The sequence below is a fragment of the Pseudorasbora parva genome, chromosome 14, assembly GCF_024679245.1.
Source record: "Pseudorasbora parva isolate DD20220531a chromosome 14, ASM2467924v1, whole genome shotgun sequence".
Lineage (NCBI taxonomy): Eukaryota > Metazoa > Chordata > Actinopteri > Cypriniformes > Gobionidae > Pseudorasbora > Pseudorasbora parva.
The window spans coordinates 31,181,732-31,207,473 of NC_090185.1; the positions used below are offsets into that span (position 1 = coordinate 31,181,732).

Consider the following 25,742-nt stretch of genomic DNA (forward strand, 5'->3'; position numbering starts at 1 on the left):
TTGATATATAAAAAATCATCGTGGTAAAAGAATATACTGTACGTTTTGGAGCTGTTAGTCAAAGAAAAGCTTTTATTGACATTTACATCCCTTTCTTGATGTGCGCTCTTCACTCTCTTGACTTGATATTGAAGGAAAAATACAATCGCGTAAGTTTTGATCATGCTGATTTGTCTGACTCTGCAGTGAAGGCTTGTGCGTGTGCGTGTGCGTGTGCGTGTGCGTGTGTGTGTGTGTGTGTGTGTGTGTGGTTATGTGTGTGTGTGCGGTTCGCAATTATATCCACCAATCAGGTGGGCCAAGTAATAAAAAATAACATTCCAATTAATTGTGGTTGGATGAGAGATAAGTCATTGTGTTTGTTTGATTAAAGACATTTTGCGAGCCCTGTGGGCGGATCATTCCATTTGCCGTTTTCCCACACGCTTTCAAAACAATTCTTTGTGTACTTACGGGGGAGACGGAGCTCATTATAATATGCAAATCGTATCCAATCCTAGCAGTGTCCCATAAAAAACAAGAGACATGAGAGAGGCTCAAAACCAGGGTAGAAAATAGCCTATTACTTATTAGTTATGATGTTGTTGAATATAAAAACCAATCGAACGTCATAAGTTGACCTCAGACAACAGTATAAAAATGTTGCTCATCGTGTGTGTATATAGGTGTTGTATCTCCAGTATTTTGTTGTGTTTTTTCCGTTTCTTCCGTACATTTTTCAACTTGATTTCAATTTTTCAACATTTTTCAAACAACCGCCAGTGTTCCCTACATTTGTTCTTGTTCGAGAAGCTATTTCACTCTTATAAACAGTGCCTTGCGAAAATATTCGGCCCCCTTGAACTATGCGACCTTTTGCCACATTTCAGGCTTCAAACATAATGATATGAAACTGTAATTTTTTGTGAAGAATCAACAACAAGTGGGACACAATCATGAAGTGGAACGAAATTTATTGGATATTTCAAACTTTTTTAACAAATCAAAAACTGAAAAATTGGGCGTGCAAAATTATACTTTCAGTGCAGCAAACTCTCTCCAGAGGTTCAGTGAGGATCTCTGAATGATCAAATGTTGACCTGAAGGACTAATGATGATAAATAGAATCCACCTGTGTGTAATCAAGTCTCTGTATAAATGCACCTGCACTGTGATAGTCTCAGAGGTCCGTTTAAAGCACAGAGAGCATCATGAAGAACAAGGAACACACCAGGCAGGTCCGAGATACTGTTGTGGAGAAGTTTAAAGCCGGATTTGGATACAAAAATATTTCCCAAGCTTTAAACATCCCAAGGAGCACTGTGCAAGCGATAATATTGAAATGGAAGGAGTATCAGATCACTGCAAATCTACCAAGACCTGGCCGTCCCTCTAAACTTTCAGCTCATACAAGGAGAAGACTGATCAGAGATGCAGCCAAGAGGCCCATGATCACTCTGGATGAACTGCAGAGATCTACAGCTGAGGTGGGAGACTCTGTCCATAGGACAACAATCAGTCATATACTGCACAAATCTGGCCTTTCTGGAAGAGTGGCAAGAAGAAAAAAGTGTTGTTTAAAGTTTGCCAAAAGCCACCTGGGAGACACCAAACATGTGGAAGAAGGTGCTCTGGTCAGATGAAACCAAAATTGAACTTTTTTGGAACAATGCAAAACGTTATGTTTGCCGTAAAAGCAACACAACTCATCACCCAGAACACACCATCCCCACTGTCAAACATGGTGGCGGCAGCATCATGGTGTGGGCCTGCTTTTCTTCGGCAGGGACAGGGAAGATGGTTAAAATTGATGGGAAGATGGATGGAGCCAAATACAGGACCATTCTGGAAGAAAACCTGATGGAGTCTGCAAAAGACCTGAGACTGGGACGGAGATTTGTCTTCCAACAAGACAATGATCCAAAACATAAAGCAAAATCTACAATGTAATGGTTCAAAAATAAACATATCCAGGTGTTAGAATGGCCAAGTCAAAGTCCAGACCTGAATCCAATCGAGAATCTGTGGAGAGAACTGAAAACTGCTGTTCACAAACAACCTCACTGAGCTCGAGCTGTTCTGGAGGAGGAATGGGCAAACATTTCAGTCTCTCGATGTGCAAAACTGATAGAGACATACCCCAAGAGACTTACAGCTGTAATCGCAGCAAAAGGTGGCGCTACAAAGTATTAACTTAAGGGGACCGAATAATTTTGCACGCCCAATTTTTCAGTTTTTGATTTGTTAAAAAAGTTTGAAATATCCAATAAATTTCGTTCCACTTCACGATTGTGTCCCACTTGTTGTTGATTCTTCACAAAAAATTACAGTTTCATATCATTATGTTTGAAGCCTGAAATGTGGCAAAAGGTCGCAAAGTTCGAGGGGGCCGGATATTTTCGCAAGGCACTGTATAATAGAAGCAACTTCCATTTCCGGCTTAATGTAGACATCCAGGCAATCTATCTTTTGGAGCGGGGCCTGTGTCTTACATGGATAGATGAGATTGTAAAGCTGTTGATTTCTCTGCTCTGTGGTCTTGTAATGTAATAAGAGCCTGACTGCATAAAAGGACTCACTCCCACTCTATACAGTCTGTCGAGTGACTTCACTGCTCTAGAATGCCGAAAACACAGTTAAAACGCAGACACTCAGTATTGAGGGTGGGATTATTGTGTGTGTGTGATTATCCAGTTGGGTGTTTTTCTCACAGGCAGCAGAGTTAACCATGATGGCTCATGGAAGTGCACTGCACCGTTGATCCACTGCATGTAATTGCATGTATGTTTGCGTCTGTGTCTGTATTTACCGAAGGCAACTTCAAAGGGCCCTTGTGGCAGTAAACCAAAGGTTGTTGCTCACTTACTGGAAACGGTTTGCTGAAAAAAAACCCCAGCAAGATTGTGTTTGCCCGAGTAATCTGAAGTGATAGCAGTGATCGATCACGAAAACGTTAATTGCATGTCTTGAGTTTTCAAGACAATTATACACTAAGAAGTTATTTTGTGATCATTTATCTGTGGGATGTTCATTGTGGGAAGATTTGCTTCCTGGGAGATTGGTGCAAAATGTCTGCAATAAAAATGGAAACTTTTTTTTCATACATCATAAATCACTTGTGTCTCAGGGTGTGTTCACAAAACAAACTCTGGTGTGATTGTTCTGTTAGTGTGTCAGTGTGAGCGCTGCCACCTGAACAAGCGGACATAGATCACTGAAAAGATGCGTCTCGGCCCACTTTCAGATGAACTCTGGTGCCGTTCAAATGAAATATGAACGCAACGCGAACCAAAGACATGTAAGCGAACTGAAAACAGGACATGATGTCACAAGAGGCCACCCTACAAAGGACAAGCTCAAGCATACGTTTTTTTTTTTTCTCTGGTCATAGTCGTAATATTGCCCATCACAGTTCGGTACAGGCATCAGAACCGCGTCTCCTGCTGTTGTTTTAAAGGGACAGTTCACCTAAAAATGAAAATGTAATGTTTATCTGCTTACCCCCAGGGCATCCAAGATGTAGGGGTGTTTGTTTCTTCAGTAGAACACACATGAAGAGTTTTTAACTCCAACCGTTGCTCGTATAATGCATGTCAATGGGGTGTTATTCAATGAGAGTAAAAAAGACACAGACATACGAATTCATATTAAACAAAGTGGCTTGTGGCGACACATTGATGTCCTTAGACATGAAACGATCCGTTTCTGCGAGAAACCCAACAGTATTTGTGTTATTTTTTGACCTCATATCAGACGAATCTCATCTAGTATTCCCAATGCCATTACTTCCTTAGAGTAAGGTCAAAAACCTGGCGCGATCATAGATATATATTTGTATGTCTATCTGGTTTTTACCCTCATAGTGACTCACATAGAAAACACCCCATTGACATGCATTATACGAGTTGGAGTTAAAAATCTTCTTGTGTTCTACTGAAGAAACAAACACACCTAGATCTTGGATGTCCTGGGGGGTAAGCAGATAAACGTCACTTTTTCATTTTGTGGTGAACTATCCCTTTAACTCCTTTATGCATTTTTAAGCTCTTCACCAGTTCTCAGCTGGTGAAAATACCAACATATGTAGCTACACACACACACACACACACACACACACACACACACACACACACACACACACACACAACGAGCGCATTTATTGTTCGTTAAGTTCCACTGTGAAAAACACGTCATAAAAGCCGACCAATCAGGTTGTGAACATATCCCTATGCCTTTTAGGTTCGGTGTTAAAATGCCACTGTGAACTCCGAGTGCCCCAGGAAAAAATGTTTTTTTTGTTTTTTTTTCATGTGTGAGCACACCCTCCAAGTGTGCAGACATAATGCAATAAACGCTGTCATGTTATCTTGCGTTCAAATGCCTGATGAATGCAGTCATTTGAGGCACTTCTGGGAGAGAATTAAAACAAATCATTTTGATGACTGACTCTGGCTCAGGCGTTTCAGAATGACCAAACCAACATTTTGGATGCTTTGCAATGAAATCTGGCTAGGCCAGTTTTCTAATCACATCTGTTGAGGCAAAAACACTTAAAGGAATAGTTCACCCCAAAATTTTAATTATCACATAATTTATTTACCCTCAAAACCATCCTAGGTGTATATGTCTTTCAGCCATACACAGTTATATATATATATATAAAATGTCCTGGCTTTTTCAAACATTATAATGGGAGTGAACGGTACCCTAGTTGAAAAAAAGTGCATCCATCCATCATAAAAAAAGTAATAGATACGACTCCAGGGGATTAATAAAGGTCTGAAACAAAGTGATGCATTTTTGTAAGAAAAATATCCATAGTTGTAACTTTATAAACTATAATCACTGGCTTCCGGTAACGGCTGTACTCGAGTCGAGTTCTGGCGGAAGAGTGACCTCTGACCCGACGCATTTACGTAGAATGTAGGCTTAGCGTAAGCTTAGGTGAGAGCAGACGCCTCTCACGGTTCAAAAAATAGGGCTGGGCAACAAACTTGAGCTTCTCTGACATTTCTCTTAAAAAAATTATTGTTTTAGACTTCTAATTCGTGACCTGTGTTTTGTTTTGCTCTAGTCTTAGTGCTTTCGCGTTTGTCAGTACCAAGCGGCTACCTCCCGCGATCTCTCTTGAAGCCAATACGGAAGTAATGTAAACTGCAATTCCTCACCTGGCCACTAAGGACAGGCTCCAGAAGGGAGCAGATTTCTCATTGAGCCCCATGTTAAAATTTCCAACTTTACAGCAGAAAACTACATGTTTACAGCCTGGGAAAAATTGTGGTTTTGGCCTATACATATAATTTTGCGCTTCATGACAGCTGTGAGGGGGTGTATTTTTGTATAACTCATTTGCTTACATTATATAAAGCCTTAAAGTTCTGCATAATTAAGGGCGTGTCCACTTTGAGTGACAGGTGGATAGACATTTATCCACCGCCTATAGTCATTGGGTCACCTCCGCTCCGCCCACGTCCTGCCTCTTTGCCCATTTTCTGTTATCCGGGAGTGACGCGCTCGCAAGATGGCGACGGCCAGCTCGTCTCTACTTTAAGCTTCAGAACGGCTCTTCAGAATCCTATGGGTGACGTCACGGACGCTATGTCAATATTTTTTTACAGTCTATGGTCAATAAATTATGCGTCAGGTCAGAGTTATACATTTTTCCTTTATGCTAAAAATCATTAGGATATTATGTAAAGATCATGTTCCATGAAGATATTTTGTTAATTTCCTACCATAAATATATATATAAAATGTATTATTATTACTAATATGCGTTGCTAAGGACCTCATTTGGACAACTTTAAAGGCCATGTTCTTAATATTTCGAATAGTAGAAATGGTGTTATCCCTGACAAATAGTGTCCTATCCTAACGTACATCAATGGAAAGCTTATTTATTCAGCTTCCAGGTGATGTATAAATCTCAATTTCAAAAAATGTATCCTTACGACCAGGTTCACAAATATGTTTCCGCTGTGATTAATGCACATCTCTTATCAAATAAATGTTTTTTATTAATCCGGTGGATGGAAACATGGCTATTGACAGGCCATGTAAGGCACGATCATATTTCTGATTTTCCACCTAACATTTTCCTTATAGTTTTCTGAGATCTCATCCAGTACTGCAAATGAACTTTTGCCTTTTGCAGCTGAAGTGAGCTTCTGTATTCTCATTCGTGTTTTTCTCAGTTACATTTGGGTTAGTCTCACACTGTCCCCTCCCTGCCTGATCTGATTTGTTATGTGTCCCCATCAACAGACACATTGTGCTGGCTGTTGATCCAGTGTGCAGTGATGCATTTGGCTTCTCTAGCTGGGCAACCAGGGCAGATAGGCACTCAAAGGACTGTTTTATTGGTGCTCCCACGACCTGACACTTTCTTGACTGTTTGGGGTTGCCAGAGGAGGGTTGAAGCAACCTGCTCCCAACCTGCCAAAACCCCAGAAGCTCTCTAATATAAAACTGTGGTAAATTACTCTCTGTAATGATTCACCCTGAAACGATGTCCATCACCTTGTTTTGTACTTTGAGAGTTTTGCAACAGCCTTCACAAATCACAATGAGGCATATTAGTTATCTCCGATCTCAAACGCAGTGTTTCATTACACATTTTCAGTCATCATCCGTGTCTTGGCACTGGAAATGTAAATGACCATCGACTGGGCCCAGCCCCTTTAATCACCCTTAACATTTCAGACTTATCGGCCCTGTCCAAAAATACTGTTTATCCAACCTTAAATCTGGCACTGAAACAGGAAAAGGCCTGCGAATATGATTCTCTTCCAATAATAGAGGTCTCATAACCACTTCTAGGGAAACCGCTTCTAGTTTCACAATCATGCATTTTAAAAGGTTTTAAAGCTGTAAATAGGGATGCTTGATTACGGTAAACATCATAAACATGATTGTTTTGCTCAATATTGAAATATTGAAACCATTTTTTTTGTCGCGATATGATGAGTCTTATGTCATGATTCATTTCTGCAAAATGTTTACCTCAGCAAAAACGAATACTAGGTTAATTAATACAAGTAAAAGTCCTCAAAACAGTTACAGAAGAAAAGTACACAGCCGGCAAAACTATAAGAGCAAGTAGTTTGAATCCTGAACATACTAAATACTAATTTTGATGGTGATGAAGAGCTTTTTTCTGTCTTTGTGGTGAAGTAAAGCTGCAAATTCTTAATTTTTAGTCAATGTCAGGCCAGTCGAATAGTGCCCAAATCTCTTAGAGGACAACTCCCATGAGAAATGACCCTAGGGGCAATTAACAGATGGTTACAGAGTAGATCGTTCTCTGGGATGCGTTTTTATGATAATCGAATGTAAAGAGTTTTATCTCTAAAAAACAGATTCGTTTATAACGCTTGCCAATGGGTTTACAGCAGTTAGTTCACCCATAAATGAAAATTAGCCCATGATTTACTCACCCTCAAGTTATCCCAAGTGTATATGACATTATTTTTTCAAATGAATAAAATCTTAGTTATTAAAAGTTATATTAAAAAAGTCCTGGCTCTTCCCAGCTTTATAATGCCAGTGCCTTGTTGGTCCATAAAAGTGCATCTAACCATCATATAACTGATCCACACAGCTCCGGGGGTTAATAAAGGCCTTCTGAAGCGGTGCATTTGTGTAATAAAAATATCCATATTTAAACATTTATAGACTAAAATACTAGCTTCCAGTTTTCAGTGCTACACGAATCACATTGCGCTTAAAGGACAACTCCGGTGAGAAATGACCCTAGGGGCAATTAACAGATGGTTACCGAGTAGATCGCTCTCTGGGATGCGTTTTCATGAAAATCGAATGTAAAGAGTTTTATCTCTAAAAACAGATTAGCTTATAACGCTTGTCAATGGGGCACAGGGTAAGTAAAATTAAATCGCTAGTTAATACCACTAACAAGGCTCAAAATAGCCTCACACTAACACAGTAGCATAATGAGGGTCCCTACATGCAAACTGAAGATTGAGAACTTTGTAAGTGTACAAACAGTTTCATAAGAAGATACTTTATAAAGACAATACTAGGCCTGTCACGATTACAAATTTTATTGGACGATAAATCGGCAAAGAAATTATTGCGATAAATGATATTATTGTCGTTCTTAGATCATTTTCATCTAAAATAATGATAATGGCATAATAATGCAGGTACACCTTTTCAAAGATCAATTAACTTATTTCTAAAGACTATTTAACACTGATAACAAAAAACATTTTTTAATATCCACAATAATACCATATCCAATAAATAAAATGGATGAAAACTGCAATGGATAATTGTGTTTTAGGTACATATTAGGGGCGGCATGGTTCACAAAACCTATCTGTCCGCACGAGCGCGAGGGTGCGCGCAGCAAAAATGACGTCAATGCGGAGTGCGCGAGACCCCATTTGGCTTGGCGGTTTGGACATTACATTTTGTAACCCTTTGCGTGTGGCTCCGCAGCCAAAGCGCGAGTTCATGCAAATCAGGCCGAGCATGACGTCTCTCATCACCCAGCTGAGCGTCGAGTATAAACCATTGGTAAAACCTCCCCAAACAGACGAGGCGTGCGCACAGTCAGCGAAAGAGATGAGAAAAACAAACAAGCATGCAAATGGAAATTATCGCGGCTGGAAAAATTATCGAGCTCATTTTTTTTATCGTGCGTTTAATCGATTTATTGACTATTGCGACAGGCCTAGACAGTACATTACGCCTAGACAGTCATTTCTCACCGGAGTTGTCCTTTATTCCAGTCTTTTTTGTTTCATATGGTATTTTGCAAGCCCCCTAAAGGCCCAAACATTGATATAATACTTGAGTATGCAGTACACCACGTGCCACTTAATCTCTGATTAAGTGAAATGTAACATCATTGAATTTAAATGTAAATAATTTTCATACATGTTGCACACTTTTGTATGCGGGTAGGAACATAAAGTATGCCCTAGTAGTTGGATGGCTGTGATTTCTTCCCGTACATATTGAAGTGTACACTATAGGTCATGCGTGCTCGGTGCCTGATTGTTTTTTATATGGCGTTCGCACATCATTAACAAGTTGGCCTGTTAAATATTTCAAAGAGCACTATATTTTATAATTAAAAATGGCTAGATGTAGCCGTAGGCCCCAAATTGACTGTAAATTTTGAAGCAAAGACGTTAAAGTTGTTTGGCATTTGACATTTGGACACTTTAGTTGCCCTTTGTCAAGGTAGCACCATATTAAATTTTTGACACGAGGCTGTGAGGGGTAGAATACAGTGCAACATACCAATTGTTTAGCTGATGAAACCTCTTGCTGATGAAAAAAAAAAAACCACCATTGTAAAGACGTCTATCCCTCACAACCTTGTTTTCATCTGCTTTAAATTCAATGGTGTCTAACCTAACTAAGGCCTATAGATATGCAGCATGATATTAGCTAACCGCTACGTTTGGTTGCAGCATTGCTGCGATGTATAATGTGGGAATGTTTTTCATTTATTATTCGTCCCCATGGAAAAGATTCTAAGTATGGCCATTACTCAAGTAAACAGATTTTACTTCCCCCTACAGCATTATTTAAATTCTGCTGAGCTGCTTATTCCTGGCTGATTTTTCATACACACATCTGGATGTTGACCTTTGTGAAATGGTGTCAAAGTCCTTTGAGTAAAGGGTTGAGGGGGGTTGCAACCACAAATCTGTAATGTTTTGAGGATGCACGTTTTGAAGTGGCCTTTTTTTCTTGGATGCAGAAAATGTAGAATAGTCCAAATCCCTTTAAGGGAAGTCAGGTGTGGTGGCCATCTTGGTGACACCCTAAGCAACTAATTTTCAGTTAATCTCATGTCAATCTTGAGTACCTATAGACCTATGGAGTAGTATTGCATCATTCATACCTATGAAAAGTCGTTAGTTTTATTATATTTATAAAAGAAAGATACGCTGTACCGAGTCTTTCCGAATAAAACCGAGCGGCTGGAGGCGTATCGTGTGGGCGGAGCTATATAATCACGAGGGCGCGCAGCTATTGCGTTGAGAGCGCCCAGTATGAAAGCTGTGACATCCTTAATTGTGAAAAAGAAAATGTCATCATAAATAAACCATATAGCTATCAATCAGATTCAGCCATACATATATAGTTCAGAATCTGATCCGATGAGGCTTAAATTGAACAGAAGCAGCAGCAACGACTACGGCAGGACATCTCTATGTGGTAGGCTATGTATGTAACGTTACTGTAACTGTATTTGCTTAGCGGCTTGTCATGCGCGAGTTTTACAATATTTGTGTGGGTTTACTCATGGTTTACAAGGACATGATTTGGTTTATGGACTATTGTATGCGATTTAACGTTAGTAGCAAGCAGAACAGTTTTGCACGTCAGACTAGCGCGTGTTTACATAGAAAAATGGAATAGTAGCATTTGAATGAAGAAGCGCATTCTGAGTGAACATCCCTTTAGGTTTAATATGAAATAACATCACATGCTCCATTGATGAAATAATATGTGATCATGTTGTTTACTGATGTGCTATTACGCGCCGATAGCCAACAAGTATAGTTTTACTCACCACCTTCTTCCAGCGCACGACTTGAACCTTAATCGCTGAAACCGCTCCATCTTTCCAGCATTAGACAAAGTCGAACTGGGCCTTGTTTATAAAAACAATCGTCGCCGAAATGCAGGGAACAAACAAAAACACTTGCACAACTCCATTGCTTCTCCGTAAAAAAAAAACTCCATCCACTGTCCCATTAACGCTAGGTTCTTTGGGAAGCTGTACAGGGTTGCCCTGACAACCAAAAACACACTTCTCTGATGACATTGTTGATTTCGTGAAGTCCTGTAACCTGTGCAGCGCAGCCGACGACTTCCCTATAGACGAGGAAAGCGCGTGGATGGCATGGTTGATGGGCTCGCCCTTCCGCAAGAAGAGCCTGTACAAGGACATTCCACTCTTGTTGAAGTCAAGTAGACCCATACTCGAAAAAAACTTCCCACACACACACACACACACACACACACACACACACACACACACACACACACACACACACACACACACACACACACACACACACACACACACACACACACACACACACACACACACACACACACACACACAAGGCGACTGGCTGCTTAAATTGAAAGGCGGGGCTTCTAGTCCTACAGTTCCCATTTTAATATTCAGGTGCCAAGATATGAATGGGGCCCCACATTTGGACACATCTGTACTCTGCCCCAAATCCTTTAATATACTCAAAAGTGCCTACCTTCCGTATGTCTGTGATATTTTGGTGCAGGATATGGTCCTCTAAGGGCCCCCACATGTCATGGGGCATTGGCTTTTTTCGATGTCCAATAGCAGTATATTTATGGTGTGTTTTACATTTTTAGGTTGTTGTGCCTAAGGGCATTGGTTTCAGAAAAACTCTGATTCCAGAGCCTTAGTCCCCCTCTAGTCAATCATTTTATTGCATAAAACGCATCTATTATCACCAAAATTATATATTTAAAAATTATTCATGCTTTAAAATAGCTGGAATATACACCCTTGCTTCATTTAGTACATGTGAATCCAGGAACATGCAAATTATCCCACCAGCTCAAAATACCTGATCCATTCGGTCAACTTTACTGTAGTAAACGCAAAACAAAGTTGTGTTATACCGGTTAAATACGGTTTAATTCACCATATATGTTTGAAACAGACTCTAGACTCCCGACTGAAGTCGATGTATCAGAATAGTAATGTGTTTTATGTAACGCTCTCTACAGCGTCGGACACATACCGGTTAATCAATATATGGCATGATAATTAATATTATCAAACCGCTGATAATGCGTTGCTAATGTTACACAAACCATGTTCCTGTTCAGAGTCACAGTCAGACAGCGGCTGTCTAAAAATCGCAATCCTTAGAAACACTTTGAACAACTCAGAACGTCAGTGGAGAAAGGCTTGATATGTTCACTCAAAAAAATGATACATTGGATTTACTTAATTTTTTTATGTCAACAGGTTCCACGTAATTGGGTTATGTTGGATTTAATTAACATTGTTTATTTCGGTAAACGTAATTTTTTTACGTAAAGAACATTCAATGCCATTTAGTTAAATCAGGTTAATATTCTTAATTTTGTCCAAAACTATTACGTTTTATTACTCTGAAATGAATATAAAAAACAAAGCAAGTAATCCAGTTTAATTGATTATTTTTATTTAGTGAAATGCTATTTTTTTTTACGATATTTTCGAAACCTTTTCCATTACAAGATTGTGTTGGCTAGATGGTTTTGTTACATCCATGGGATGCCCAAAAAAGTTTTATTTTATTTTATTAAAACAACTTTAATTTTTATTAGTAGATCCTTACCCCAAGCACATGCTCTACACTTCACCACAATGGTACCCTCAAAAACCACTAACATACCATAAACTTTTAAATACCAACAAAACAAAACGTTAAACATTAAAAAGTCTCTCCATTTTCTCATTTCGTTAGAAATGCATAAAATAGCACTTTATTTAAACATTTACTCTCCAAATTCAGCCCATTTGCAAAGCATGATGGGAAGTGAAAGTCCTGTTTGATTGGGTTACTTGATTGAAACATGTTATTTCAAAATAAAAACATTAAGTTATGTCAAAGATTAACGGTTTTAAGTCAGTTTAACATGAATCAATTACATTTGAACCAGAAACCTGATATAATGGTGTTAAATCAAGATGAATTGCTTAAATAAAGTGAACAGCATCATAAGTTCATTTTTTTGAGTGTTCATCATAACATCGTAATATATCATATACATAATTCACCTACTAAAATTGCTAAATTTACCCAATTTTTCATATCAACAGAAAATATACTGGTAGGACCTGCTGCTTCACAGCACAGTTAATGATATGCTAAAGCCCGCCCACGCGTTGACATTATTGGTTTGTGATGTAAAGGGACAACTGCGACTGTCTTTGGCTCACTGCAGTTTTAATAAGAAAATACTCCGCAATGGTGTTGACTGATGAACTTGGTTTGTCTTAAAACACATTAAAAACACCCATATAGGTATATAAACGATATTAAAAATGTGTTTCTTTAACTATCACAGAGGTTTTGTTGCGTAACTCTCAGCTAGTATACATTAGCAGAATCTTCCAGCTTCTTGTCAACTTTTGGACTGCCAGAGACTTTCCCTCCTACATGAATAATTGGTTGCATATTGATTTTTAACGTCCCCCGAGAGACCCACACTTGCTGAGGCCCAGCTGAGGGCTTTCATTTGGGTTTTCTGTGGTAAACAGTACACAGTCATATTTTATCCTCCCATAACTGTTGTTCTTCACCGTCTCCTTTGGTCAGCACTCCCTAGCAGAGCTCGGCAGTTCACTCGGCAATTAAAAAGACATCAGGAACCACCGGTTGTGTAGGAAAGAGCTCTGTGTGGATGTTTTGCTTGTATTAGGCTATACCGTTTGAGATGATCAATGCCATTTTTTTAAAGTTTTCTTTACATTTACAACACTTTCTTTGGTCTTGCGGACTCCAAAGGAGATTTCGAGACAAACTAGACACGTTTACAGATGACTTACTCAGCAGAATAGTAAGTAAATGCTCTATATAGGCAGAGTTTTTCAGATGCTAATTCAGCGTCACTCTTTGTGTCTCTTTAGTTAACAAATTGACCCCGGGACAGCCGTTTAACAATACTAAAAACCCATTAGGATGATACAACCAATTGGGAGCCCAGCTTTTTGTTCTGAAAAAAATGTTGCAGGAGAAGCTAGCCTAGCACTAACTGTCAAGAGCTTCTTTACAATCTGGAGTAAAGATTGTGGCACTTCTGGTTTTAACTCACATGTGGGGCGTTAACCAACCCCACCGTATGAACCCCATATGAGAGACGTGTTGAGTTTGGTTTTAATGGAGGTGAATTTATGAATACCGCAAGAGTGGGATGTTAGGGTGAACCACAGCTCTCATCCCTCATTCCCTCACTCTTTTCCCTCAACACCAATCAAGATTTAATGAAGATGAGAAGATTCCTGATTTTACACAAAATACTCGTATTTAACACGTATTTAACTCATGTACTCAAAATACATAGAAGATACGTTGTAGATTTCTTAACCAGGTATGCAAAATATATTGGTACCTTATTAGCCAATATCAGTTATTAAAAAAAATGTTTTTATTGGTATCAGTCTATAACAAGGCCAGTTCACTCTGCCCCAAAAAATGAGACAGATGGCAACATTCACCAGATTACAGCTCGACACTTCTCAGACTAATTCTGATGTTCAATTGGCGAAAACAAGCTCCAACAGTCGCCAACGGACTCCGACAGGGGTAACGCACTGATATTACGCCTGGTATTATAATGCATTTTGGTCGATCAGATCACAAGTGGACAATAAATACAGGTATAAAACGTTTTGAGCTTGTCCACTTTCGACCACTTCCAGAGGTAGTCGATAACACATTTGACCGGATTGTAGGGCTGGGTACATTTACATTTATGCATTTACCAGATGCTTTTATCCAAAGTGACTTATAACTGAGGAGTACAGGAAGCGATCTGTCATGAAGAGGCAAAGAAAGGCAAAAAGTGCCCTAAATACAAAGATTTGGATATTACTCAGAGTAGCAAAAAACAGAAAAGGGAGGAAAAAGAGAAAAAGTAGAGGAGGAAGAGTTAGAATATTTTTTTTTTCATGATAAGATGAAGTGCTCATGGAAGAGATGAGTTTTTACCTGTCTGTTGAATGAAGCGAGTGATTCTGCCGTGCGTATGGAATTGTTATGTACCCAAACATATGGGTATTGTTAGGAATTTCACAATTCGATTTCGATTCTTGAGGCTTCGATTCGATTTCGATCCGATATTTATTTATTAGCTTCGATATCGATTCATTAATAAGTAAATACACAAGTAATTAAGTACCTTTTGTATATTTTTAAATAATGTGTGCAGTATTTTTAATGTTTAAGGACAAATTGACCCCAGCATGTTTCCTGTCATGATTTATTTAGCAGAACAAACTGTACAATATTGTACATGTGTTGAATACAACCCACAACTGAAACAAACAGGTGCTTTATTAACACCTTAAAGTGCATGTAACTGTAAGTAGGACAAAGTATATTCCTATCTTCCTATACATTCAAGTTATAAAATGAAATGTAAACAAAAGCACAAAATGTGCATACTCATAAAACAAAGTGCAACCCTTGATATTATAACATTACAAAGTGTTTTCAACAGATTCAAAGGCAAATAACTCTATAGTAAAGTGAAGCTGTTGTCTGTCCGCTTAAGCCATTCAAATGTATTGATAGCGCCCTGATCTACATGACCGTGTGCGTTGCCGCGAGATGAACGCATGTCGCCAACACGGCCGGTGTTGTTTCTGTCTGTGGCGCAATAACACCGAACAACTGAACAGCTGATCCAAAATGAGCCCAAACGTCGTCTTTTAGCGTTGGGGGTGCAGGCTTGACCGGAGTGCAGCTACTGTCTACCATCTTGCTGTTTTGGTAAAGCGCATCTTGTACAACGCTGAACGCTCTCACTAGAGTGTTGCCCACAGCGCCGCCACTGGCCGGTGAGAGAAATCGATTCATAGGATTTGATGAATCGAGAACCAAATAATTGCAATGCATTGATGAATCAATATTTTTACCCAGCCCTACCAGATTGCATACGTAGTGTAAACGCTCGTGGTCAAATGTGTTCGTCAGAAAAGACCGCCTACTCTCCGCCTACCGACCTAATGTGTAAACATTATGGAAAGACCGCTAGCCTGATGGGATTTAAACTTTGTTAGCTGAAGACCCAAGTTTGGTTTGAAGACAAAACAAAGCACAGTGTTCTCACACACCGTTCGGCATGGTATTGCAGCTGTCTAAAGCTGATGCTCTTCGTATGTTTTTCCGTCGTCTCTGGGCGTGTTCTCATGAAAACTGCGAAAGCTTTATTTGTCCTTTATATCGAAAGATCTGAAAAAGCCCAAATATTTACCCGCCCATAGACCCTTTCCTCGAAGAACTCAAGACAGAAGTGGTTGAAAGTCGACTGGACGGATTAAAACACCAGGTGTAAACGTGAATGTCTTCCTCGTCTACTTGGGGCGGCAGTGGCTCAGTGGTTCATGTAGGTTGTCTACAAACCAGAAGGTTGGTGGTTCAATCCCCGGTTTCACCTGACCAAGTGTCGAGGTGTCCTTGAGCAAGACACCTAACCCCAGCTGCTCCCGACGAGCTGGATGGCGCTAGGGATGGCTCGATACCACAATTTTGGCTTCGGTACGGTACCACAATCTAATACCGAAGTACCGATATTAAATCGATACCACGCGGTCTGATATTAGCGCGGGTATATTGCACGCGAATGAGAACAATTATGCAAGTTTTGAGTTTATAAAGTGGGAAATTACCACAAATGTTTATTAGTAAATTAATCAGCAAAGCTTATCACATCAAATCAGTCATTTGAAAACTTTCTTGTGAGAAATAATTTCAGCAAAAATCTCTCAAAATTAGCAAATTGCTTCTGGTTTCAAAAGACATCGCACTACACTAAAGCAATCTGCATAATCCGATTCAACATTTCACGCTGGTCTCGGGATGGATAACGGAAATCATTTGAACATGCAAGAGATTTTATCGCATTTCGTAATAACAGTTACAGGAGATATGAGCTCATACGACACACACACACACACACACACACACACACACACACACACACACACACACACGCCTGTCACTTAGTCACGCTCGCACATTACACATTAAGTTTCCTTAAACAGTCAAATACACAGAATTATGTACAAATGTCCGTCTTTAGTGAGTAAGTTATTCACATAAACACAGTCGGCGGTGTCTAACGGGAATATAAATAGTGCAATAGTACGCGTGCAAATATAATGAGATCTAAATGTCATTGGTTGAAACGAACGCTGGAGATTGTGATATTCGATCTTATGTTAGGCTGTGTGTGTGCGTTGATCAGTGTTAAAAGAAAATAAATGTCTAAATGAGATGGTTTGAATAATTCACTGACCTGTCGATCTCTTCAGAAGTCTTAAAGTCAGAATAGTGACAGATGCTTCTTGGCTAGGTTTGATGGTTCTTCATCAGTTTTATAAGCAAAGTCATTACAAATGTCACTTCTACTCCTCTCTTTATTAATTCGTTTTGGGCATCTTGAGTGAGATTCAACTGCTTTATCCATTTTGTCCGTCTATGTTGTTGTCACATTTGCCGGTTGTTTCGGGTCAGTTTGGGTAGCGCGCTGCCATCTAGCGGTGAACTTCGGAACAGCAGCATATACCGAAATGTGCCAAATCATGATATCGTACCGTTTTAAATAAAATATATACCGGTATTTTTCCAGTACCGGTATATCGCGCATCCCTAGATGGCGCCTTACATGGCTGACATCGCCGTCGGTGTATGAATGGGTGAATGTGAGGCAAAATGTAAAGCGCTTTGGATAAAAGCACTATATTAAAAAAATGCAGTCCAAATGCAGTACTTGTAATCCAATCGACCAAAACGCATCTTAATACGCTGTGTGAACAGGACCAAAAGGCCAGTTAACACCGTACTGTCAAACACCGTCAGATGGCAACAGACACGTTTGTCGGTACCGTGTGAATTGGCCTTTAGATATTTAAGTCTACATGCTAATTTCCCCATTTTCACATTTACATTGCCTTTGCCGTCATCTAAAACTCGCTTAAAATGTATCTTAAAAAACATCATAACGTTGTTAAATGTAATCTTTAGCCAGTCTCAAAATGTTACAAAAATTGGCCAGGTTTATTTCTGTTAGTTCTCCATTTCTGATTGTGAATCTACAAAGCAAACTCTTGGCAGTCTTTCAGCTTTGAAGGCCGTGTTAGTTTGTAAGACCATTTGAAAGCTGCTTCGGCTTTGTTGCGGTCTGATGCTGGGCATTGTTCGGACCTGGTAACCCTTCAGAGACCAATGAATACCACATCTGAAGAAAGTGAGAAGACAAGAGCGAGGGGAGAGAGGAGGGGGCTATGTTTTTTTTTTTTTCTTACCCTGGTAGTTTTTTATTTTACCTCCCTGCACCCTCCCTTCAGTTCTAGAAAAGACTGCCAGAAGACCAAAAGAAGCAGAATCAGAGTGAAAAAACACTACAGCCTTAAACTTGAACAAAAGCCAGCCAGCAGGGCTTTATTGCTGCGACGGCCTTCTACAATGTGCCAGGAGAATTTTAATCAGAGACCCCTCCCAATTGTGTGTCTCTTTCTCTCTTTCTGTTTCTGCCTCGATCTCTCCTAACCGTGTGAGATAAGTATTGTGGTATCTTCTCCATTGGAGACTGGAGAGCCCATGTAGGAACCCTGGAAATTTGTGCATCGAAGAGTGAGGAGAGACAAAACCTTGAGAACAGGAAGTCCTGGAATTCCAGCAGGTGAATTTTTCTCTCTGTCGCAATTTTTCTTCTGTGCCGAGGTTAGTGTGCCTTTATCTCCTCTGCGTTTTTGAGGCGCATTCCTCTGCATTTATTTTGGACTAGAGCGGTAATGCAGAGTCGCCTAGCTAAGCGCTACTGTCCTGATAAGTCTGCATTTTTGCATGCATTTCTCCTCAAAGAGTTATTTTACACAAGAATAAAAACTCTGTCCTTAACTTACCCTCATGACATCCGATGCTTTTGCATAGGCTCGCAACACTTTTGCCTTCTCTCCGAACTTTCATTCCTCGACGAAATTTGCATTGGCTCGCAAAACTTTTGCATTCTCCCAAAACTTGTGCATTCCCCTGAGATAGGTACACCCAGATAGGTACTCTCTACCAACTTGTAGGAGTTTCTTCAAAATGTTTATTTTTGAGAGAATCTCTTCAGAGTGAGTGTGCATGTGAGCTCCTGGACCTCAGGTGTGGAGGTGAGTTTGTTCGTGTTATTGTTGAATTCAAACTGAATTCTCAGAGCTGTCATCTTGCAGTCGGGCAAATAAATAACTCATTAGCGTACAAGGCAGCAACCCTGGGCCTGAATCCAACTCCGAATCAAAGTCAGATGGACTTGCTTCAGCAAAGCTCTCTCTTCCTGAGAAGGCTTGAAGAAAAACCTTGACAGATAGATCTTTGTGCAGGTCAGAGGTCAGGGTGTCGACAATATGCTTCAGTTTAATAGCGAAAGGAGCTACTTTGCCTAAGGGCTGAAGGTGGATAGCGAAGGTGTGCTTGATGTAAACTGCCGTGTCATTTCACTTCTCCAAACACTTTTTGCCTGAAGGGCAGCATGCAGGGATTTGAGTGCGGCAGTCAGCGGGTGAGTTTGTCTTTCATATGTTTTTGTTTACTGACTTGATCTTAAGTGGGCATAAAAGCAGGCTGCTTGCAGGCCCTTTGGCCCATTATGCTCTGTGTTTCCAGATGAATGCTTCCCGTTCATAGATGAAATGCTGTGAAAACCACACCAGTCCACATGATTGCTGCTGCCCTCTGAATAAACCTCATGCCATGTATGTGTTTGAGAGGACTAATCCCGAATTGTAGAACTGGGATAAAGGTTTGATTTGATTCTGATTCTTTGTGTACAGGGCTTGACATTAACTTTTTTGCTCACCAGCCACTGTGGCTAGTGGTTTTCCAAAGTTACTAGCCACTCAGCATTTTCACTGGCCACAATTTTGCAGTTTGAAAATTACATTTTATATGATTAAAGTTAATTTTGGCATGCTTAAATTACTTGATTTTGGGTCATTTTACTTGATTTTGAAGATTTAAAACCCTTTCAAACTTTCACATGCAGAGTGAGATAGCTTAATTTAACGTAGAGTAGGCTTCGCTACACTGAAGCTACCCCCCTAGGAAATGTAGCAAGCTAAGCTACAGCAACTTGGCAAAAGTAGTTTATTATAGTAGTTAAAGCTATTTTTTATTTATTTAATTTTACATTGAACCAACTTCATTCCAATCAGTGTTATCTCAGTGATCAATACAATTCAAGCAGATAGACAAGCATACTTTTTCAGTTATTCAATGTTGTACATTTATCGTCTTGGTGACTAAGAATAACGAAGGGAGACGTTGCTTCGTTTTCGACGTTTAATGGAACAAAACAAACAAAACAAGAGTGAATACAGCGTGTGCTTGCTCAGCAAATCATTCACAAGATGGCTCCTTGCTCAAGCTCCTGAACATCAACAAAACAGTCACGTGACCTTTCACCATGGCACACTGCATCTTGGGAAATGAAGTCCGTTTCAATACAGTTCACCAATCATAATGACACATAGATTGTTTTTAACCACATATGAATCTCACACATGAGCTATTAATCTTAATGCTGTTTATTAATGTTAACTTATTCATCTTAACTTAACTATTCTTTTAAATGATCTTCCAACAAATAAATTCTCAACATCCTCCCCCCCATAAACTACAGTTTATATAATTTCCAAAGGATACAAAAGCTGGATGGGTCTCCGCAGAACAGTCCCTGAACTTGTGCGAACTGCACATGACCTCACTAGGCCATCACGACCCGGAAACAGTTCCTCAATTCTTCCTAGCCTCCAGCTCTGCCTGGGAGTGTTGTCTTCTCCGATGAGTGCAACATCTCCGACCTTCAGCAGAGAAGGCTGTGGGGTGTCACAGCGATGGGCCGACTTCAAATCCAGCAAATACTCTCTCCGCCATCGGTTCCAGATGTTGGTCATAAGTCTTTGTCTGTAGCGCCACCGCCTGTTCATCTCCTCCTTGCTCGCTGTTGGATGGTTAGCCTCAGCTGGACATGGCTTAGGAGGCAAGCAGGTCAGTCTCTGACCCACCAAGAAGTGAGCAGGTGTTAGTGGCTCTGGCTCATCCACATCATTGTGCACATAAGTGAGCGGCCTCGAGTTAATTATGGCTTCAGCTTCAGTCAGAATGGTGCACATTTCTTCAAAGTTAAGTTTAGCTCTGCCAAGCACTTTTCTGAGAATAATTTTGACTGATCTTACCAGCCGCTCCCAGAATCCGCCCCACCAGGCTGCTCTTTCAACGATGAACCGCCAGGTTATGCCCTTCTCTGAGAAGAACTCCCGCAGCTGTGGGTCTTTAATTCCTTTCCAGAGCTCCTTCAAATCTTGATCAGCTCTCTTGAACGTCTTGGCATTATCGGAATAGATCACCTTACATAATCCTCTTCTCGAGATGAATCTTTTCAACGCTAGCAGGAAGTTCTCTGTAGACATATCTGAGACCAACTCTAAGTGGACTGCTCTGGTCACAGCACAAGTGAAAAGTGCTATATACGCTTTTGTCATAACGCTCTGTGTCTTCACATAGAGTGGCCCTGCGAAGTCCACCCCAGTTGTCTCAAATGGCGGTGACTCTGTTATTCTGTCTCTTGGCAGTGGTGCTGTAGTCTGCTGTCCAGCCTTTGCCTTGAATTTCTTGCAGAATACACATCTGGACACAACCTTCTTCACTACCTGTCGTGCCCTCAAAATCCAATACTTCTCTCTTGTCTGCACTAAAGTGTCTCGTACACCCGCATGCATTATCTTCTCATGTTCATACTGCACCAACATTTCTGCGTATCGGTGGTTGTTGGGCAAAATCCAAGGGTGCTTTTCTCTGTAAGAGAGATCAGAATACTGGAGCCTTCCTCCCACACTGAGCAACTCATCTTCATCCAGAAATGGTTTTAGCTCTCGGATTCTGGAGTCAGTGTTGGGACATTTCCCTGCTTTCAGCAGATCAATTTCAGAGCTGAAACTCTGGTTCTGAATCACCTTTATCCAGTGTTTTCCTGCTTCATTCAGCTCTTCTGCCGTCAGTTCACCACTGAATTTTGTGCTTGAGCGGGTGTTGGTGATAAACCTCTTTACCCAGGCTGTCACTCGGAGCACTGTTTTTAGTTTGCTGTATTCCTCCAGACATAAAACAGGGCTTAAAAGGTCTGGGTCTTTGGTGACAAGCTGTATGGCAGTCTGGTATTTGGATCTGAGTTCAGACCTTACCTCATCTTCCTGAACATCTTCCCGAGTGTTCTCTGACTGATCAGGTGACATCAGACCACAAGGACCATTCCACCACATTGTGCTCTGCTTCAGGTCCTGCACAGTTAGGCCTCTGGTGGGGAGGTCAGCTGGATTCATATTCCCTTTGCAATGAGACCATGACTGCGGGTCAGTTAGAGACTGGATTTCTGTGACTCTATTTGCTACAAACTGTTTCCACTTATGAGCAGAACCACAAATCCAATGCAGCACTATCATTGAGTCTGTCCATAGTCTGAGTTGTGTCTTGTCTAGTTGCAGTGCTTTCATGAGGGTGTTCCCCAGCCTGGCTGCTATTACAGCACCCATTAGCTCCAAGCGTGGCAGTGTCATCCTTTTGAGTGGAGCCACTCTGGACTTGGATGCAACCAGGCTTATGGTGACCTCTCCTTCCTTTGTTTCTCCTTGAAGATAAGCAACTGCACTATAAGCCCTTTCACTCGAGTCACAGAACACATGTAGCCTTAACTCTTGACCGTCCTGATGTGGCATGTGTGTTTGGTACCATCGTGGGATTGAGACCTGATGCAGCTGAGGGAGCTCTGAACACCACCGTTGCCATTTTTTCGTCAGATCAGGTGGCAGTTCCTCGTCCCACTTGAGCCCTCTCTCCCACATCTCTTGGAACATGCACTTAATCCTGATGGTGAAGGGAGTCAGGAATCCTAGAGGGTCAAAAATGCGTGCAGAAGACTGCAAAACACTTCGTTTTGTGTTTTCTCTGTCTTTTAGAATATCAAGCAGCCCCCTGAGGTCGAAAACAAAATCATCAGTGCCCGGTCTCCACACTAAACCCAGCACCTTCAGCACAGACCCGTGTGGTTCTGGCTGCACAGCACAATCCATCGAGCTCTTCTGCCATTTTTCTTTGAGCTCAGGAGAGTTCGTCATCCATTTACATAGCTCCATGCCTGCAACAGACATAATGTTCCTGGCTGTTGTTGTCACTGTATGTGCCTCTATCACCTCACTTGCACTTGAAATAAAATCATCAACATAGAGTGAGGAGCGGAGGACTTCTACAACTTGTGGGTGTTCTAGCTCATACTGTCTCAAATGCTTCCTAATGGTGGCTGCGAGTAAGAATGGGCTTGATGAAGCTCCAAACACCACTCTCGTCATTCTGAGTATGCGCAGCGTCATGTCCTTCTCCTCTTTTGGTGGTCCTATGAACCACAGAAATCTCACAGCGTCCCGATCTCTTTCTGAGAGTGAAATCTGAAGAAATGCTTTCTTGATATCTGCCATATATGCGATTTCATGCAGTCTAAATTTGATCAAAATACTCATCAGATCTGGATTCAGATTGGGACCTGTTAAGAGACAGTCATTTAGTGAGGGACTTCTATCTTCGTGGGATGATGCATCAAATACAACCCGCAGTTTCGTTGTCGTCTTATCCTCTCTCAATACAGCGTGATGAGGTAAGTAATATGTCTGACTGCCTTGTGGTGATGCATGCTCCCTTGGCACATCCTCAGCCATTCCTTGTTTTAAGTAGTCCTCCACAACTTCATTGTATCTGCTGTAGAGTGTGACGTCTTTGCTTAGTTTCCTTTTTAAACTCTCAAGTCTCTTTTTTGCGATGCGGTAATTGTCTTGGAGTGGAGGATGATGATGTCGCCATGGCAACTCCACTTCGTAACGCCCATCCTTGAAGATGGAGGTTTCCTCGAACCGCTGCAACGCTTCTACATCCTCTGGGCTCTCAGACTTCTCACTTGTGATGCCCAGGGACTCAAGCTCCCAGAATGCATGCAGCTGTTTATCAATCTGTGCATCCTCGCTAAGCTGAATATGCATGCAGGTTGTCTCTGTCATGCTGGACACTGCTACTGGGCCTTGCACTGCCCATCCGAAAGTGCTCTCCAGTGCCACTAGGCTCTTTGTCAGTCTTTCTACTCTTCCTGATACTATCTGCCAGTAGTAATCAGAGCCAATTAGCACAGAAAGCTCAGTTTTATCATCTCCAGCACAGTCTGCTAGTTGAAGACCTCTGCTTTTCATTTCCCTTTGTATATGTTCACCAGGCACTTTCATCAGCGCTGTGCACACTTTGGGGGTGACAACTGCCTCTATTTCAATTCCCTGCCGATTATCCCAAACATTCTTCAAGCTGAGCTTCACTATGTTGCGACTCACCGTTGTTGGAGCAGAGGAGCCAAATGTGTGAAGAGTAAGTGTCCCTTGTCTAGTAACAGGTAGCTGCAGCTCCTTCACCACATTCTCATGCACAAAACTCCCCTGACTGCCTCCATCTAGCAAGCAGCGGACCATCTTCCTGCTTGTGGGTCCTATAACCCATGCCTTGGCGGTCTGTAGCAGCACAGTGTTCTCAATGTCAGGTTTGCCTTTCTCTGCTTGGGGAATTACTGAGGAAATAACAGTGTCAATGTTGGCAGCCGCAGCAGGTGGAGATGCCTCATTTTTCTCACAAATGGCTGTATGATGCCTGCCTCCACATGTGGCACATGACGTTCCCTTTGACCTGCAAAACCTGGCGATGTGTTTGGACCCCAGACACATAAAGCACCTGCCAAGCTTCTTCAGTTTTTCCTTGCGTGCCGACACTGAGTGGTCTGGACATTTTTCAGATTTGTGTTCAGCGCTATCACAGAACAGGCAGTTTTGCATTTTCTGGTCAGCAATGTGTAGTGCAGCTGCAGATGTCATGCTTGGTTTCTTTAATTTCACATCACTGGCTGAATATGATTTGCTGCACGTTTTGTTAGCAGACTGATTTTCTCTCTGGTTGTATGATTTCATCATTTGTAAAGTTCTCTCTCGGCTCTGAACCTCTTTCTGCAGGAACTTCAACACATTAGGCACATTCCACTCATCATCATCATCCCCTCTGTGACGGCTGTATTCAAGAGCCATGTCGTCTGGCATCATTCGGAGCAATATTGGGCACAACATACCACCATAGGTGTCTGATACCACTCCCAACGACTCCAGGCTTCTGACTTGAATTTCACAGTCATCATATAACTGCCTTAATGCCCTGACATCAGATGATTTCTTAACAGGAGAGAGATTCAGAAGCTTTGACATGTGAGCATTTACAATGAGATCTTTCCTTCCAAATCTGCTTTTTAGAATATCAACTGCAGCATCATAGTTACTGTCTGTCAATGTGAGTCCTGCTACTGCTTTTGCAGCCGTTCCAGTAAGGTAAGTTTTCAGGTAGGTAAACTTTTCCTTTTTACAAAGTGCATTGTTGCTATAAATAGCAGTCTCATACTGGCTCCAAAATTCCTGCCATTCACTAACATCTCCGCTGAACTTCTCAATTTGTAGCTTGGGCAGTCTCACAGTCGGTTTATTTGCGCTACTATCACTTGACAGAGCAGGCCTTGGGTTACTCACAGTATCATGTTCTCGGATCACTCGGTGAGCTCGCGCTTTCATCTCGATGACGCGGTCTCTGTATTCCTCTGCGAGTTCAATCTCCGCCTCCACGTCCTCCAGCGCAGTGTGTTCCTCCACTATGCTGTCCAGCTCGCGTAAACTGTCCTCCTTTGCTGACAACACGGCTAACATGTCCCGCACACGATCGATATCCTTTTCTTCCTTTAATAATTCAACGTCGATCTGGTTCAGCAGTCTCGTTGTGGAACTCCGTATTGTCCGACGCTTTCTTTTGGACCTTTCAAGTTGTTCCACACCGGCCGGTCGCTCTTCGTTATCTTCGTCACCCATAGCTTTCTGCTTCCCGGGTTTTCGGCACCAAAAATGA

The 25,742-nt window shown here is 41.2% G+C and overlaps 2 protein-coding genes across 4 annotated transcripts in view; one reads left to right on the forward strand and one right to left on the reverse strand.

The window, feature by feature from the left end:
- The window catches only part of add3a (adducin 3 (gamma) a), a 159,091-nt gene that overhangs the window by 58,015 nt on the left and 75,334 nt on the right, over positions 1-25,742 (forward strand). Inside the window, exon 1 of one of the 3 annotated variants that reach the window (XM_067416254.1) lies at positions 18,273-18,420. The exons of the other annotated variants lie outside the window; for them this stretch is intronic. The gene's annotated coding sequence lies outside the window, so the exon portion shown is untranslated. Of the gene's footprint in view, positions 1-18,272; positions 18,421-25,742 lie in introns of those variants that run through there. 3 annotated transcript variants of the gene reach the window in all.
- On the reverse strand, positions 20,405-25,734 carry LOC137039778 (uncharacterized). Its single transcript, XM_067415054.1, has one exon. It carries the CDS (start codon positions 25,703-25,705, stop codon positions 20,405-20,407), a length of 5,301 nt encoding a protein of 1,766 aa, XP_067271155.1. The 5' UTR covers positions 25,706-25,734.